The sequence below is a fragment of the Exophiala dermatitidis genome (genome assembly GCF_000230625.1).
Source record: "Exophiala dermatitidis NIH/UT8656 unplaced genomic scaffold supercont1.4, whole genome shotgun sequence".
Taxonomy (NCBI): Eukaryota; Fungi; Ascomycota; class Eurotiomycetes; order Chaetothyriales; family Herpotrichiellaceae; genus Exophiala; species Exophiala dermatitidis.
Genome location: NW_008751649.1, coordinates 335,381 through 348,292, shown reverse-complemented (window position 1 = coordinate 348,292; position 12,912 = coordinate 335,381). Strand labels below are relative to the sequence as shown.

At 54.8% G+C, this 12,912-nt stretch overlaps 2 protein-coding genes across 2 annotated transcripts in view; both read right to left on the bottom strand.

The window, feature by feature from the left end:
- Positions 1 to 1,422: 1,422 nt before the first annotated feature.
- HMPREF1120_04468 (uncharacterized protein) lies at positions 1,423 to 2,986 on the bottom strand (the record flags this gene model as incomplete). Its single annotated transcript, XM_009158599.1, has 3 exons — positions 1,423 to 2,373; positions 2,436 to 2,642; positions 2,708 to 2,986. 3 exons carry the CDS (start codon positions 2,984 to 2,986, stop codon positions 1,423 to 1,425), a joined length of 1,437 nt encoding a protein of 478 aa, XP_009156847.1.
- Positions 2,987 to 11,248: 8,262 nt separating this feature from the next.
- HMPREF1120_04467 (uncharacterized protein) overlaps positions 11,249 to 12,912 on the bottom strand; it is a gene marked incomplete at both ends in the record, with an annotated part of 2,891 nt that continues 1,227 nt past the window's right edge. Inside the window, 5 exons of the mRNA XM_009158598.1 lie at positions 11,249 to 11,326; positions 11,659 to 11,799; positions 12,447 to 12,649; positions 12,705 to 12,778; positions 12,834 to 12,853. Coding sequence (XP_009156846.1) covers positions 11,249 to 11,326; positions 11,659 to 11,799; positions 12,447 to 12,649; positions 12,705 to 12,778; positions 12,834 to 12,853 — 516 coding nt within the window. The remainder of the gene's footprint in view (positions 11,327 to 11,658; positions 11,800 to 12,446; positions 12,650 to 12,704; positions 12,779 to 12,833; positions 12,854 to 12,912) is intronic.

Below are 12,912 nucleotides of genomic sequence, written 5' to 3'. Positions count from 1 at the left end.
CCAACCTGACCTGAATGATGCCACAGCCTCGTCTCGCCTCGCCTCGCCTACGGCGTCTACAACTACAACAATAAATGGAAATGGGAATGGAAATGGGATTCGGGGACCGAAGACCCGTCGGATAGTCTGTAACTACTAATCGTGTTAACACTACTACTGTACTATGTACTTCAAGTTGGTGGTGGAAACCGTTTGTTTGCCCATCCGATGATCATACAGTAATACTATTCAAGTTGTGGCGGGGTACCACTGCATTGACGACTGGGGCTCGGAGCCTTTTTTTTCCCTCTCTGGACTGGATAATGTACTACTACAATAGCAACCGCAGCAGACGCCCATGTACTACTCTCGACACCCCACGACAGGAAAAAAAGGCGGCCAGTCACTACCTAGGTAGTAGTAGTACAGTAGGCCGGGCAACAATCCACGTCCTACTGTATCGCAATGGAAAGGGCGGCGTTGTTTGTTTCGCAATGTGGTTTCCATTCTCCCTGCCAGTGCTTCAAGCTCCTCCTGCTGCTCCTCCGCCAATTCATTACTGCTTAGGCTCGGCTTACTAGAACATAGACACCCTTTCCTCCTTCCTCCTTGATCCTTGATCCTTCACCTGGAACTCGGTTCCCCTCTCGCTCTCATCCTGTGTCATCCTTCCGACAGGCGGTATGGTCTTGTCCCGTCCTCATATCTCTGTCCTTCTTCATTTCCATCAAACCTTCCATCCGTCCCTCGGTCCATTCGTCCAGGGTTCCTGCTCGTGCCGCCGCCCATCCTACCCTTCCCTCGTAGGGTCCCGGACCGCGCCTCCACTTGAAGATCAAAGATTCAGATAGAGATTACCACCTCCTTCCAGCGACAAGGTAAGCGCACAAAAGGTACTATGAATACATCAGGAGCGTATGCTGAATCGGACCACGACGGCCGAGCCGGGCCAAGTAGAGACTGCCAGTATAAGACGCAAAATATCAAAAAGCCACCCATTCCGTAATACAATTAAACCGGAAAACAACAAAAAAAGCAGACAACCACCCATTTTACATTCCATTCCGCAATCGCAAACGAGGGAAAAGGACGTGGCACTGATAGCCTAGGCCCTTCGTAAACAGGCATATCTTTCGCGCAGCGTGGGGAAGAAAATTTGATCAAACAGCCATCCCAAAACAAATTGCATCGAGTTTAGCCTCCCTGTCGACTATGTGCGGACGAAACGCAGTGGATAATAAGGAGATGTTGGGTCGCCCCGAAGTGTGTATCTTTTAGACGCAAAAGGAAAGAAAAAAGACGAAATTAGGTCGATCGTCCCTGTCGCTGACCGGTGCAGCGCCCAAAGAGCCAGCTCCTCAGGCAAACACCGCCGCCACTGGGCATGCACGAAATGAAGCATGGCGCCGACCACAATGTAGCGGCGGAGAAGCTGCATTCACCTTATTGCTTCTTGCCGTCGAGCTTGCTTAGCATCTCATTGTCACTCCGACCTCGCTGCTCAGTAAGACCTCCAGGAGGGTTGCCCAACATTTCGTGAACCTTCATGCCACTCCTCCCATTGGCCGAAGAGCCGGCAGAGTTGGGTTGATTGGCAGGAGGAGGGGTCCTCCCTTCTTCATGGCTATGCCTATGATGGGGAGAATTGTAGCCTTGGGCGGACTGAGGGGTCAGGCCTGATGTTGGTGAAGCATTGCCCTTCTGAGAATGTGCCCCATTCGTATAACGAGGCGGCTGCTGCTGAGGAGGATAAGATTGGTAGCTCATGGTGGACACAGCAGGCGACGTTGGTGCGCCGCTGTTGTTGGGATCATGATACTCGTAGCTACCACTGCTATTGGCGCGTGACTCGTACGTACTGTGTCGCGGGCGAGTGGTGGGATGAGGAGACTGGGATACATGAGAATTCTCATTGTGCGGGTCATCATCAGGAGGGGGACGCTTAAGACTGACACGATCATCATGCAGGACAGGCTGAGCCTGCCCCTGTGCGTCGTAAGGCGATCCAGCAGCAGCAGGAGGAGGAGGATAAGGGGCCATGCCTGGGTAAGGAGGATAGGCCGCCGGGGGAGGATATCCGTGTGCTGCCGGAGGAGCAGCAGCAGCAGGAGGTGGTGGTGGCGGCGGCGGGTAATTATATTGACTTGGAGGTCCTAGAGGCTGGCCATGGGCACCATAGAGCATTGGAGGTTCTCCTTCCCGGGGATAATGTCCATTTTGTCCTGGTCGGTCGTTTTGGCCAGCAACAGGGGCGCGGGCTCCAGGCCCATAAACAGCGTTGGCCGGAACGAAAGCAGCCTGCGACGACACGGGATGGAACAGACACTGTTGGTTGAATCGGACACAATTTTGGCACCGTCCGTCGGGAGAACTGTCGTAGCCAGAACATCGGATCTGAGGTACGTTTCATGTCAATATCCCTCTGAGCCAGTCTCGCCCAGGCCAAGTACACATACCTTTCTCTTTCGACAATACTTGCAAGCAATGGCTGTCCGCTGTCTCGGCGCCGCGGCGGGTGGTGGAGGAGGATAGTGTTGCGGAGGATAGTATCCTGGAGGAGGATACGGCGGGGGGAGGCGATACGCATCAGGCTGCATCGGTTGAGGCGGTTGAGCAAGGTCGGGCCGCGGGGGATAGGCATACGCCGGGTGCTGCTGATGGTCCTTGATTTAGAAATCAGTCCGTTACGCAGAAGACTGTTCGCGCCCGAAAACACGACGACACTTACCGAATAGTGAGGAGGTGGAGGATAGCCAGCATGTTGCGGCGGCCAACCTTGAGGCGGAGGCGGAGGATACGGATGCGCTGCTCGAGGGTCCGCATACTGGCCTTGACGGGCTGGGTCTGACGGCGGTGGAGGGTGAGCGTACGGGTTCGGATTCCGGTCATCCCTCACTGGAGGCCTGGAAGGCGATTGCTGCGCGTAGTAATCTCCTGGAGGAGGTGCGCTGTCCACTGGAGGATACTGAGGACGTTGAGGCTCCCTGGGATCTGCCATTTGCGCCATGTTCAAGGGTGGTTGTCGTGAGTGATACAAGACCAGAGGGTTGGGTAGCACGCGGCCAGGAAACAACCGAGGCTAACGGGAACGGGCAAGGTAAGGACCGTCGAGGTGTCGTAGATTGAAGCAAAGAACCAGAGTCGTCGAGGAATCTGCTCTCAGAGCGTGCGACAGAAATAGATCCGGACGACCCCAGAACCAGCTCGAGGTCGACAATGGTAAACAACAGCGCAGTTGCAAGCACTACACACCGAGCGAGAAGTAAGAGGATAAGTCCTGCAAGGGTGTGCTGAAGTGACGGGACCCCAAGGTATATGATTTGTCTTGGGGCGCGCGGGCGAAAAAGTCTGTGTGAAAGTACGGACTCGAACCCCCGGCAAAACAAAGATCAGGTGTTCGCAGCGCGGGAGGACGGAAGCTGACGCCTTTTGCTGCGCTGACCAGAGACAGTGGGATGGAGAGAGAGCCGTCAGCGGCGCGAGGGCGGGAGGGAGATGGAAGGGTGTGTGCGACGAGGCGTGGAAAAGGTGAGGGTCGAGGTTCGAGAGTGGACAGGACAGATTGGTGAAGAAGGTATTATTGAGCTGAAAAGGATGACGCTGAAGGGGGGGAACGAAGCGGTTGAAGAGGGATGATTCGACGTGACAAGTCGATGGATGGTGGAGAGCGGCCTTGCGTGGGTAGACGACGGACTGAGGCGTGGCAACCGGGTTATAGGCTCAGGCTGGCAGGCGGGCGAATGCAGGCACAACAGGCGAAGTGCACAACTTGAACTTTAGGCTCTCCAGCACGGTAAGCCAGGCTAGGGAGCTAGGCTGCTGGCGGGGGACGGGAGTTGAAGCCAGAGAAGTAGCTCCGTCGCCCTTGTGCCGTCTGTTCTGGAAAGCCGCTTTTGGCCCTAAGAGGTCCCAGTGAGTCGGGACCCGAACGCCAGTAGTGCGTCTGCAGGCAGGGGTTTATCAGGTGCCAGCTGCCAGGCGGACTCGATAGATCCCCCTCTAACCGTTCCGCTGCTAAAAGAGGCCTGCTTGCCTGTAAGGGTGTTGGTGTGCCGCCGGGGGGGCGTTGGTTGTTCTGCGTCTGTGCTGACTTCGCCTCTAGCCTTTTCGAACTAACGGCCGCACTGGGCACACTCGGATCTGGGACGTGCTTTTTTTCCTTTGTCCTTTACAGCCTTTGCTCGGCTGTCTGAGCCTAGCGACGTGCACGATGGTCGAGGAAGGGCAGCTCCGCGTCTGCCGAATGCGCGCACCCGCTCCACCTGACTGCCATGCAGCGTGGTCAGAGGAGTCGGTCTTGTTGCTTAGACTGGAGGGTGGATGATCGAATCGCTCCCTTGCGGCTGGTGTGGTGCTAACTCGTACCCACTGTGCGTCGGTAGAGACCCTAAAATCTAGGATACGCCTGCCCCTCCTTCGCTACTTTTCCTCTCGGTGTCAACTTGTCAACCCGCGGGGCGGCGTACAGGCGTGGGTTGGTTGGGTTTCGTATCAGCCGTGACAGCCCTCCTCTTGCCCCTTTTACACAAAACTGTTCTGCTGCACCGATGAGGGCGTTGTTTTTGGGAGTTGATGAGGATGGTTTGGGAGAAAGAGAGGCCCTGGCACCAACTGAGTTTGGGGTTGCAGGAGTATACTTTTCGTATTATTGCGCTGATAGACAGATTGATTGACTGACTGAACTGACCGGCGCTTCTTGTCGTTCCGTCTGCTGACAGGTCACTACCGATGGATGACCCAATGATCCCCACTGATCCTTCGCCAAAAGAATTATGTGAAAATCCACCGACTGAGGTATAGCTCTGGCGGGATGTTCCACAGTCCGGATTGATCTTGTCCGGCTATTACTGGAGAAAAAGGCAAAATGTAGTGGTGGTCGACCGTGCAAAGGATGGGGCCGAACCCAATGTCCAACTTGGAAGTAGAAATCGAGTCGAATGAAAATCAATCAATCCATCATCGATCAGTAGTAGTAACAGTGGCCTATTAATGTCAAAGTCAGGGAGGACGCTCGACAGGCTCAGGCTCAGGGTTAGGCTTAGGCTCGTTACGAGAAGGCGTCACCGGTAAAGACGTGCAGACGTGCAGCGCAGTAATAATACTAGGTAAGTGGAAGTACAGGCTCCACTCCGGGAGATGGCGGCCGCGAGGGCGGCGGCACAGGCGCAGGTGCAGATGGCAGATGCAGGCGAAGAACGGGATTTCCAGGCGCCCCGGATGGTTGCGTGCGAGGCGGCGGCTGATAGGCCGTTGATGGCGGGCCACCTCCCTCCCAAGAGTCAAATTCAGCTCTCGGTCGGACAAAGAGCCAGGATGGGTTGACCTTTACGGGCCAGGAAAACGATTGATGGTTGCTGCCACGATCCATTCTCGTTTGTCAGAACAGTACCTACTACTAGTAGTCACCGTGACTCTTGTAGCGCTGCAGTGCTGTGCCATGGCAGGATACAGTACCTACCTTAGGTACTTGCCAGTGCCCCTCCTGTCCCTAAGCGCGATACATCCTGAGATACACCTCAAGGTCCTCCTCCACCGTGACCGTCTAGATGGTGACGCCGCTAGGTTCGTGCCTCGTTGGATCCCTGCTTCGGCCACGTCAGGTGCGCGTCTTCTGCTGCTGTTGATCAAAGTAGTCCTGCAACTACTACTGCTAGTCCGGTTGCGCGAGTCAGAAATCGGAAAAGGCTCTATCGAGGCCTCAGGTCGGTCGCGGGTGTGGAGGAACAGTCTCCAGCTGCTACTAGTACCACTGTCCTGCTACAGCACGGCTGCCACTATTGCTAGTCCAGCCACAAATCCACACCTGGGATTTTGCCGCAGTCGGCCTGTATTGACTGATTGGTCTCCTGCCACAACCGCGCTACTGCTAATCCGCTGTAGTCAGTCCCTATCTCGTCCCTTGTCGCGGCCTTGAAGTTGCATTTGAAAGTCTTGATAGGTTTATTGGACCACCTGGACTTTTGGCTTACAACAATGACATGCGGCGGGGTAGGGGAAGGCTACGGAAGCGTGCCGAGTTGTCCTTGGGCATCAAAGTGAATCGTATGCCGGCGTTGATATTCCTGGCAGCTCGAAGGTGCTCGAGGTGGGGATTTAAATGTTTGGTGACGGCTTGAGGATCGCGATGAGAGGAGCAAAAGGAAGAAAAATAGTTGCGCAGATCCTCGACTAGCCTTGCACAGGGCCGAAGTCAATCAAGTGATCATAGGTACCTACCGATCATTAACGACCGTGAATACCAGGTAATCATTCAGGCTTAAGGAAGAGCAGGTCCATCTACGGTCTCGTTCTTCAGTAGCCCAGCGCAGTAGGTACAGTAGTAACCATGGCATAGCGTGGCGGAAGGATTTGATACCTAACTTGAAGGTAACATCTGAAGCCAGGACTAGAATCTGAGACAATAATGTAGTACCGTATGTACCTACCGTCATACTAGCAAGGGTATGGCCATGCGAGGGTCTGGGAACAAGAGCCCGAGTAATCAGGTTCTTATCGAGGGGCCACAGTCTCGCTTGGACACTGTCCACTGCAGCCGAACAGTCAGATTGTAATAAGCTTTATCAGATGCTATCAAGCGAGTTTACAACTCGCCAATGCCACCGTCAGAAAAGAATACTTGTGGTGGTACACCGCAGTACGTTTAGCTATACGGTATGCCTGAAGTACTACCAAGCCAAAGTCATGAAGCCCAGCCTGGCGCCAGTATGAGATATCTCATACCTTGACGCCTTTAAAAGTTAGGGACGGCGACCGGCAGCTGCAAAAACTAAAGTAGTGTACTAGTAGACGGCTCTCAGGTCCTCTCGGCCTCAACATGTCTGCAGCCATTCGTCTACCGGGCTTCCACAGGTACGATGGCATTCCGCGGAGCTGAAGACATGCTTTTGTACGTAAAGAACACTGGGCATCTGCAACGTGTAATGTGGCTTCGAGGTCTTCGGAGCCACCAACCCTTGATCCTAGAAGCTGAGGCAGAGGAGCACTGCACTTTCGACATCTGGGGCATTTTTAGCCACTTCATACGGGTCGAGTACACCTCTTCTGGCGTTTGGTCTGACTTTTGACTCGAACTACTGCAAGACAGGCGACATTTTTAGTGCAGCGCGCAAGGAGCGGCCCTTGGAGAAAGTATGCAAAGAAAGACTCGAAGCTTGCGGGCTGCCCTTCTTTCAAGTTAGGAGTGCTTGGTGTCTGAACCACAAGTGATAAAGACGGTTTGCTAGCGTACCTGGAATCCAATCAACTGCAGCCCGCAGTTATAGGAGTCCTAATACCACTGTACATTGTACAGTACTACTGTTGGTACTGTACGGGGACGGAGGCGAGCGAACCCTTGACCTAATTAAAAGTCGATTTGACTTAGGCGCCGTATCGTTCCACGCAAGCCACGGACTCAAGAATCCCACGCGCAAGGTGGCCTCTAAGCCCTCGCCTCCCGCCTTTTGGCCGCCTGCAAGTTTGGAGCCAGGTCAGCACTAAAAGACAGCCCACGGGCGGGCTCTGCCACCATGAAACGTACCTAGGTAGCCTAACAGCAGCGCCCGGATGGGGATCAGCCCACGAGGGTAGGAGAGTACCGGACCTAGGTTAGGTACACCACCTAAGTAGTAGGTGCTTTAGCACTGGCATGATTGACACACTGCAAAATTCCTCGTGTCAGGCCAATGTCCGCGTGTAACCACTAGTATTGTCGTTTCTGTGCGTCTTGCTCGTCTCCATGCGGGTTGACTCAAAACGCGGGATGCTGGGCGCTGTCAAACGTGTGCAAGGAGTCTGGTTGTTGATCAGCTACTTCACGGCTGCGCATCTTGCCTTTTGTTGACAATCCGATCAGCTTTCTCTACCGTTACCTTGGAACACAGCCTGAGCAAGAATCGCCACGTCCAGCTGCAACCTTAGCAGCAATGTCCGCCATGACAAATTCAAATCTCAGGCTCTTGACTTTGGCTGCAGCTTGACAAGCTGCAGCGACCAGGAATTGCTATTCTGCCAGATGGTGCCGTTCCCCGTCCTCGTCGGTCGTACTATCGATCATCCCCTGTACCTTGTCGCCCTGCGCGAGCCCAGTGCGGAGCCATCGCGGCCGTTTCCCGTCGTCTCAGTTCAAGTCGTTTGCCTCTGACACTCCCACAAGGGCGAAACAGGCCCCGACCACCAGAAATTCCGCTCTTGACTCTCTCCGTGGTAAGAGTCATCTCTAGGTATGCATCCAGCGGGGAAGCTGATGCTTAGCTGGGATGTTTTGGACCGAAGCTTTAGGAGGAGCGGTGTACATTTACGGGGTCCAGCCTGTCTGCTTCGATTCCAGCAGGGAAAGCTGTTGTTCAGACAAAGCCCCTGTCGATGGTTGCTGGCGTTACACTTTCAGTGGCTCGACTCTGGAGCACTGTATAGACCTGTGACATGGACCACGTCGGCGAAAGTATAGTAGGATGTAGAGCATCGAGTTGACTGTCGTCGGCCTCTGCGCGATGGTGCGAACCTTTGACTGCCCTTGATTTCGAAAATGTCTCGTCATCATCAGGTCGTCTCACATACCAAGGACCCTACAATTGACCGACACGAGGATCTTCCCTGCAGCCGTCCTTTTCATGCGTCTGCCAGCAAAAGTCGTTGCCATGTCAGCATATCGAAGCGGTCGTAGATGTACTGCGTAATTTGAAGCTTCGTTCCCGTGATGCGAGCTTGGCTGGCTGCTGGCCTTAGAGTGGACTCTGCTGTGGGCGAGCCACGGCAGATGAGGGAAGCGGGCAAGACCACATGTTACAAGAGTAGATCCTCCCAACTGACTACCCGGATTCTCTCCACAAAAAGGGCGTACTTGTGAATGATCCGGCCGCCTGGCCCAAGCTAAGACCTTCGCAGTATGGCGAGTCGAATGGGAAATGGCCGGTTGGAAGGAGGCCAAGGGCACAGAAAGCAGCGGCCATACAGAGTCGCCGAGTAGAGGCGAGGGGAGGGTCGGCTCTGGCCGTTAAGCCGCGGTTTGCGTCACCCCAGGATGCCCACCCTGGGCGTCGTCTATGCAGTGAGGCAGTGAACTCCTCTTTGAAGCTCGACTGTCCGTCGCCGTGCTTTGAGTCTCCTACATCAAGGGTGAATATGGGTCACCTGCCCAAGGGTTATCTGCTGTAGTAGAGAGCCGTGGCGTAAGCTGCTGTGGCGTCCGGCCAGACAGTCTTCCACCTCGCATCCGACGCTTCGTGATTTACCAGCCCCGCGCACCGCGCCGTGGTAGGTTGCTGGGACGGCAAAGGAAAGCGAGCGAACGCATGCATGAGCAGTGCCACGAAGGACCATTTGCCTCAAGTCAAGCCCGCATGTAGCTTTTTGTCATGTTCAAGCCTGAAATCCTGACCATTCATTCCTCCCATCCCCTAAGGGGCTTTGGGTCCACCGACAAACAAACATTATTGACCCTGGATGGCGGCTGTCTGGTCGATCCAGCCGTTCAGCTCGTCGGCGGACGCGACTTTGGATAGATGAATGCATGGATTTGATCGCAGATCGGGCCGGTAGGGATTCTCGACGATGCTTCTGCTTTGGCCAATGGTCACTGGATGCAGGGATACCGTGTTGAAGGTTGACCTTCGTGACGTTTACTCGACGCTGGAACCTCCAGATGTCAATTGGGGGCTGTAAGGGTGTCGCATCATCTCGGGCGCTCCCACTGTCCAACCAAGCCATTGGAAGCGAAATGGGCGCTGCCGCCGCCAAATGGATAGAGTGTGCAGATTAAGGGTGAACGGTTGTGGGAGAAGCGCAATCGGAAGGCATATCCCTGCGGCCCGACGCAGACGCTCGATTTCTTGCAGACCAACAAGAACACTCTTTGACTCGAGAGATCATAAGTGGACGCCGCCGCGGCCTTAAACGTCCGCCGCCAAAACTCTAGTCATGCTTCGACCCGAACATCCTCCGCGTTTGTCTGCTGCAGTGTGCGATGTTCCTCTGTGTTGCGTTGCAAGCTGTGCCTTTTCACCCTTCTATGGACATCCGAGCCGGCTAAGGCCATGATCGTGACGATATCGATGATTAGGTGACATGAGGAGCGGTGATGTGCTAATAGCAGGTAATGCAGACTCGAAGATACCTGAGAGCTAGGAAAGAGTGACGCCAGCCGAAGCCTCCCCGCGGCTTTGGGCGGGTAGAAAGCACCGGGGGCGTGCCTAACAGGCGTGTGAGGATGCCCAAGGCCCCTGGAACCCCAGGCCGTGATCTCCCAGCCAGCCCCTAGTAAGCCTGCGGCGGGCTGTGATAGTGGGTGATAATTACTGGAAATGATCTCCAGGCTCCCGAGGTCGTCAAGTTGGTTCGGTATTGTCACACTGCCTGATCTGCTGCTGTCATGACAGAGTCACATGATCCGTGGTTGATGCTTCAGCGGCTCGTCCCTCGTGCCAACCTGCAACCACGGCACAGAGACGATATGGGGCTTTTTCTCTGCTCCAGTCCTGACTCTGCGCCGCCCTCCCACAACTCACAAGCGCATCGCGCCGGCCTCTTTCTTCCATCATGTGTGCACACCCGGGGCCCGCCCGAAATCGACATCGCTTCGTTTCTCCTTTTCTAGGAGTTGAAAGACAAAGAGCTACTGTAGGTAGCAGGAAAACCATCCTCGACCGCAGCTGAGAAAGACGACTAGGACGCACATCCGTTACAAGGGAAAGCAAAAGTCATGAGGCACAATCGCACCACCCCCTGCTACCTACCCGCTGTCATTACTCGCGTACTTACCAGATGTGTAGGAGTTGCAGTCGCGCATCAAGACTACTAGCTTTTCCTTCTTTCTCTTGCCTTTCCCCAAGGTGGCATCCAATTCCCTTTTGTCGCCTACGGTTCAAATCCGTCAGAAGCCGAAGACGAGAAGCCATTGGCACTTCTTGTCAATACCAACGAGTTCAAGAATGACACTCAAGCGTCGGCGCGATGCCCCTGAGGCGCAAAGAAGCCACAACGTTATGCCTCATTATTACCAGGTTGACAGATGCTATCAATTGGCCCCCCCAGCTGGGGAGCCCGGGCGTCGTTGTGCATACAGTGTGCAACACACAGACATGCTCCACCGTGACACAATAACACAGTGGTGGGTGGGTATATCGCTGCCCGCGCCCAGATCCAACATCTGCCAATATACTACCTAAGCACGAGCCGCATTGCGCTCGGGGCAAAGTTTCGGTCAACTGCTTCTTTCCTTTAATGGGTGCCTTGGGCTTTTGCGAGTGCGGTGGCGAGGCTCGCATTGCTACCTTCTTTTCAGACTATCGTCTCAAGCATCTGTCTCACCACTGCTGGACTCGTCCTCATCGTCCTCATCGGGCATGACCACACTATTAAGATAGGTAACCTATTGATCCATCAGCAGTGAGCAATATTCTGTTTTTGTACATGCTGGTGGAGGCGCGAAGACACTGGCAGAGTTTTGCAGCTCGGGAAATCCCACGGTGGAGTGATGCTCTTGAACAACCAGACGTGCCATCTGGTTTTTGCTGGCCCGCTTATGACGCGGAACCAAAAGCTGGGTGACGACTTGGACCTGTTGGGAATATGGGGCCAGCGAGTCTGAACACGCTAAAGACCGAGGAGTGTGTCCAGCTCTGTGCGCAGAGTCACGCTGGCAGCATGGATTTGTGATAGTGGCCAGCAGAAGCAGAAATGGGAGGCAGAAGGTGGACTCACAAATGGTACCATCACACCAATCAACTCGACGATCTTTTGCAATCCTTGCTCACTCACCACCACTTCGTCCGGGATTGGCTTGCCTAGGGTGAAATTCCGCAAGCGAAGTAACTCAATATTGGGATTGTTGGCTTCGTATCCCTGCAGTTCAATTGAGGTCAGAAGGGTCCAACGTGCAAAGTCACCACGAATCGATCCCGAGATGTCAGTGAGATTTTCTTGTGCTTCGACCGAGCATTTTCGGTGCTGAAAGCTGCGCGCGATCATCCTTAGAGGCAATGAGGAGCGACCCGAGAGACTGGCACTTGGAGGGGCATTGTGCACGCCGCTGTCCGCTCCCGGTAGCCCCCATCTGCCCGTGGGTAGTGCTGCGCCTGGAAACCCACGCTGTGCTTTTTTGCTTTTAGGCGCACGTGGTGCCTGCGTTTTGTCGCTTCCCTTGGGCGGGAGAACTCGGCAGTGCGACGAGGTCGACCAGTGACGACTCTTGGACGTGGCGCTCCTGGGGCATGTTGACCACTCGCGCCAGGTCTACTGTTACCGCATTGCGGTGGCTTGGCTTGCAAGGCGTCGGCTTGACGCTCCTACCCAAGCAGCCATTGCAACGCAATGACAAATAATGGCGACGGATCTAGCTACGGTGCGCGCGGCAACACGGCGCTTCCATGCTTGACCGAGGAGTAGCAGCAGCGGCCTGCACAGACCTCATTCTACCCTTGGTGCTCCCACCCCGACCCATGCAGCGACGGAGAAGTGAATTGGCTTCGGAAGGGAGATGTGGCACGTACCTTGGGCTTGGTTTTTAGGGCGTTATCCGAATTTTGAGCGGCAAAAGCCTTGATTGCTTTAGCCTCGTCGTTTGGGATCCCTCCTAATATCTCTTTTCGCATCCGAGGATCCGTCAAGATCCGCCGGAGCCTTTTGGGCTTTCTGTCAATATCAGCTCTAATGAGTGCTAGCGCTTGTGCTTCGGGCGACCATAAGCCAGCGCCTCAACGTATCAAAGTCAGCTGGGAACTCGCCGAAGGGGCATACTTCTGTCCTACCGACGTAACTCTTGCCACCGGGCTTGATCTGGACATAGTAACCTGCATAGGGGCCCTTCCGCCCCGTTCGGGACCTTTTGGGGCGATTGGTTAATATTGCTCGTCTGTTGGGGCTGGACTTTTACCTACCATGCAGCCGAGAAATGGGGCTAGAAGGAATAGAGACGTCAGTGCTATGAGTCTTGAGAGCGAGAGAAAACCCCCCCCC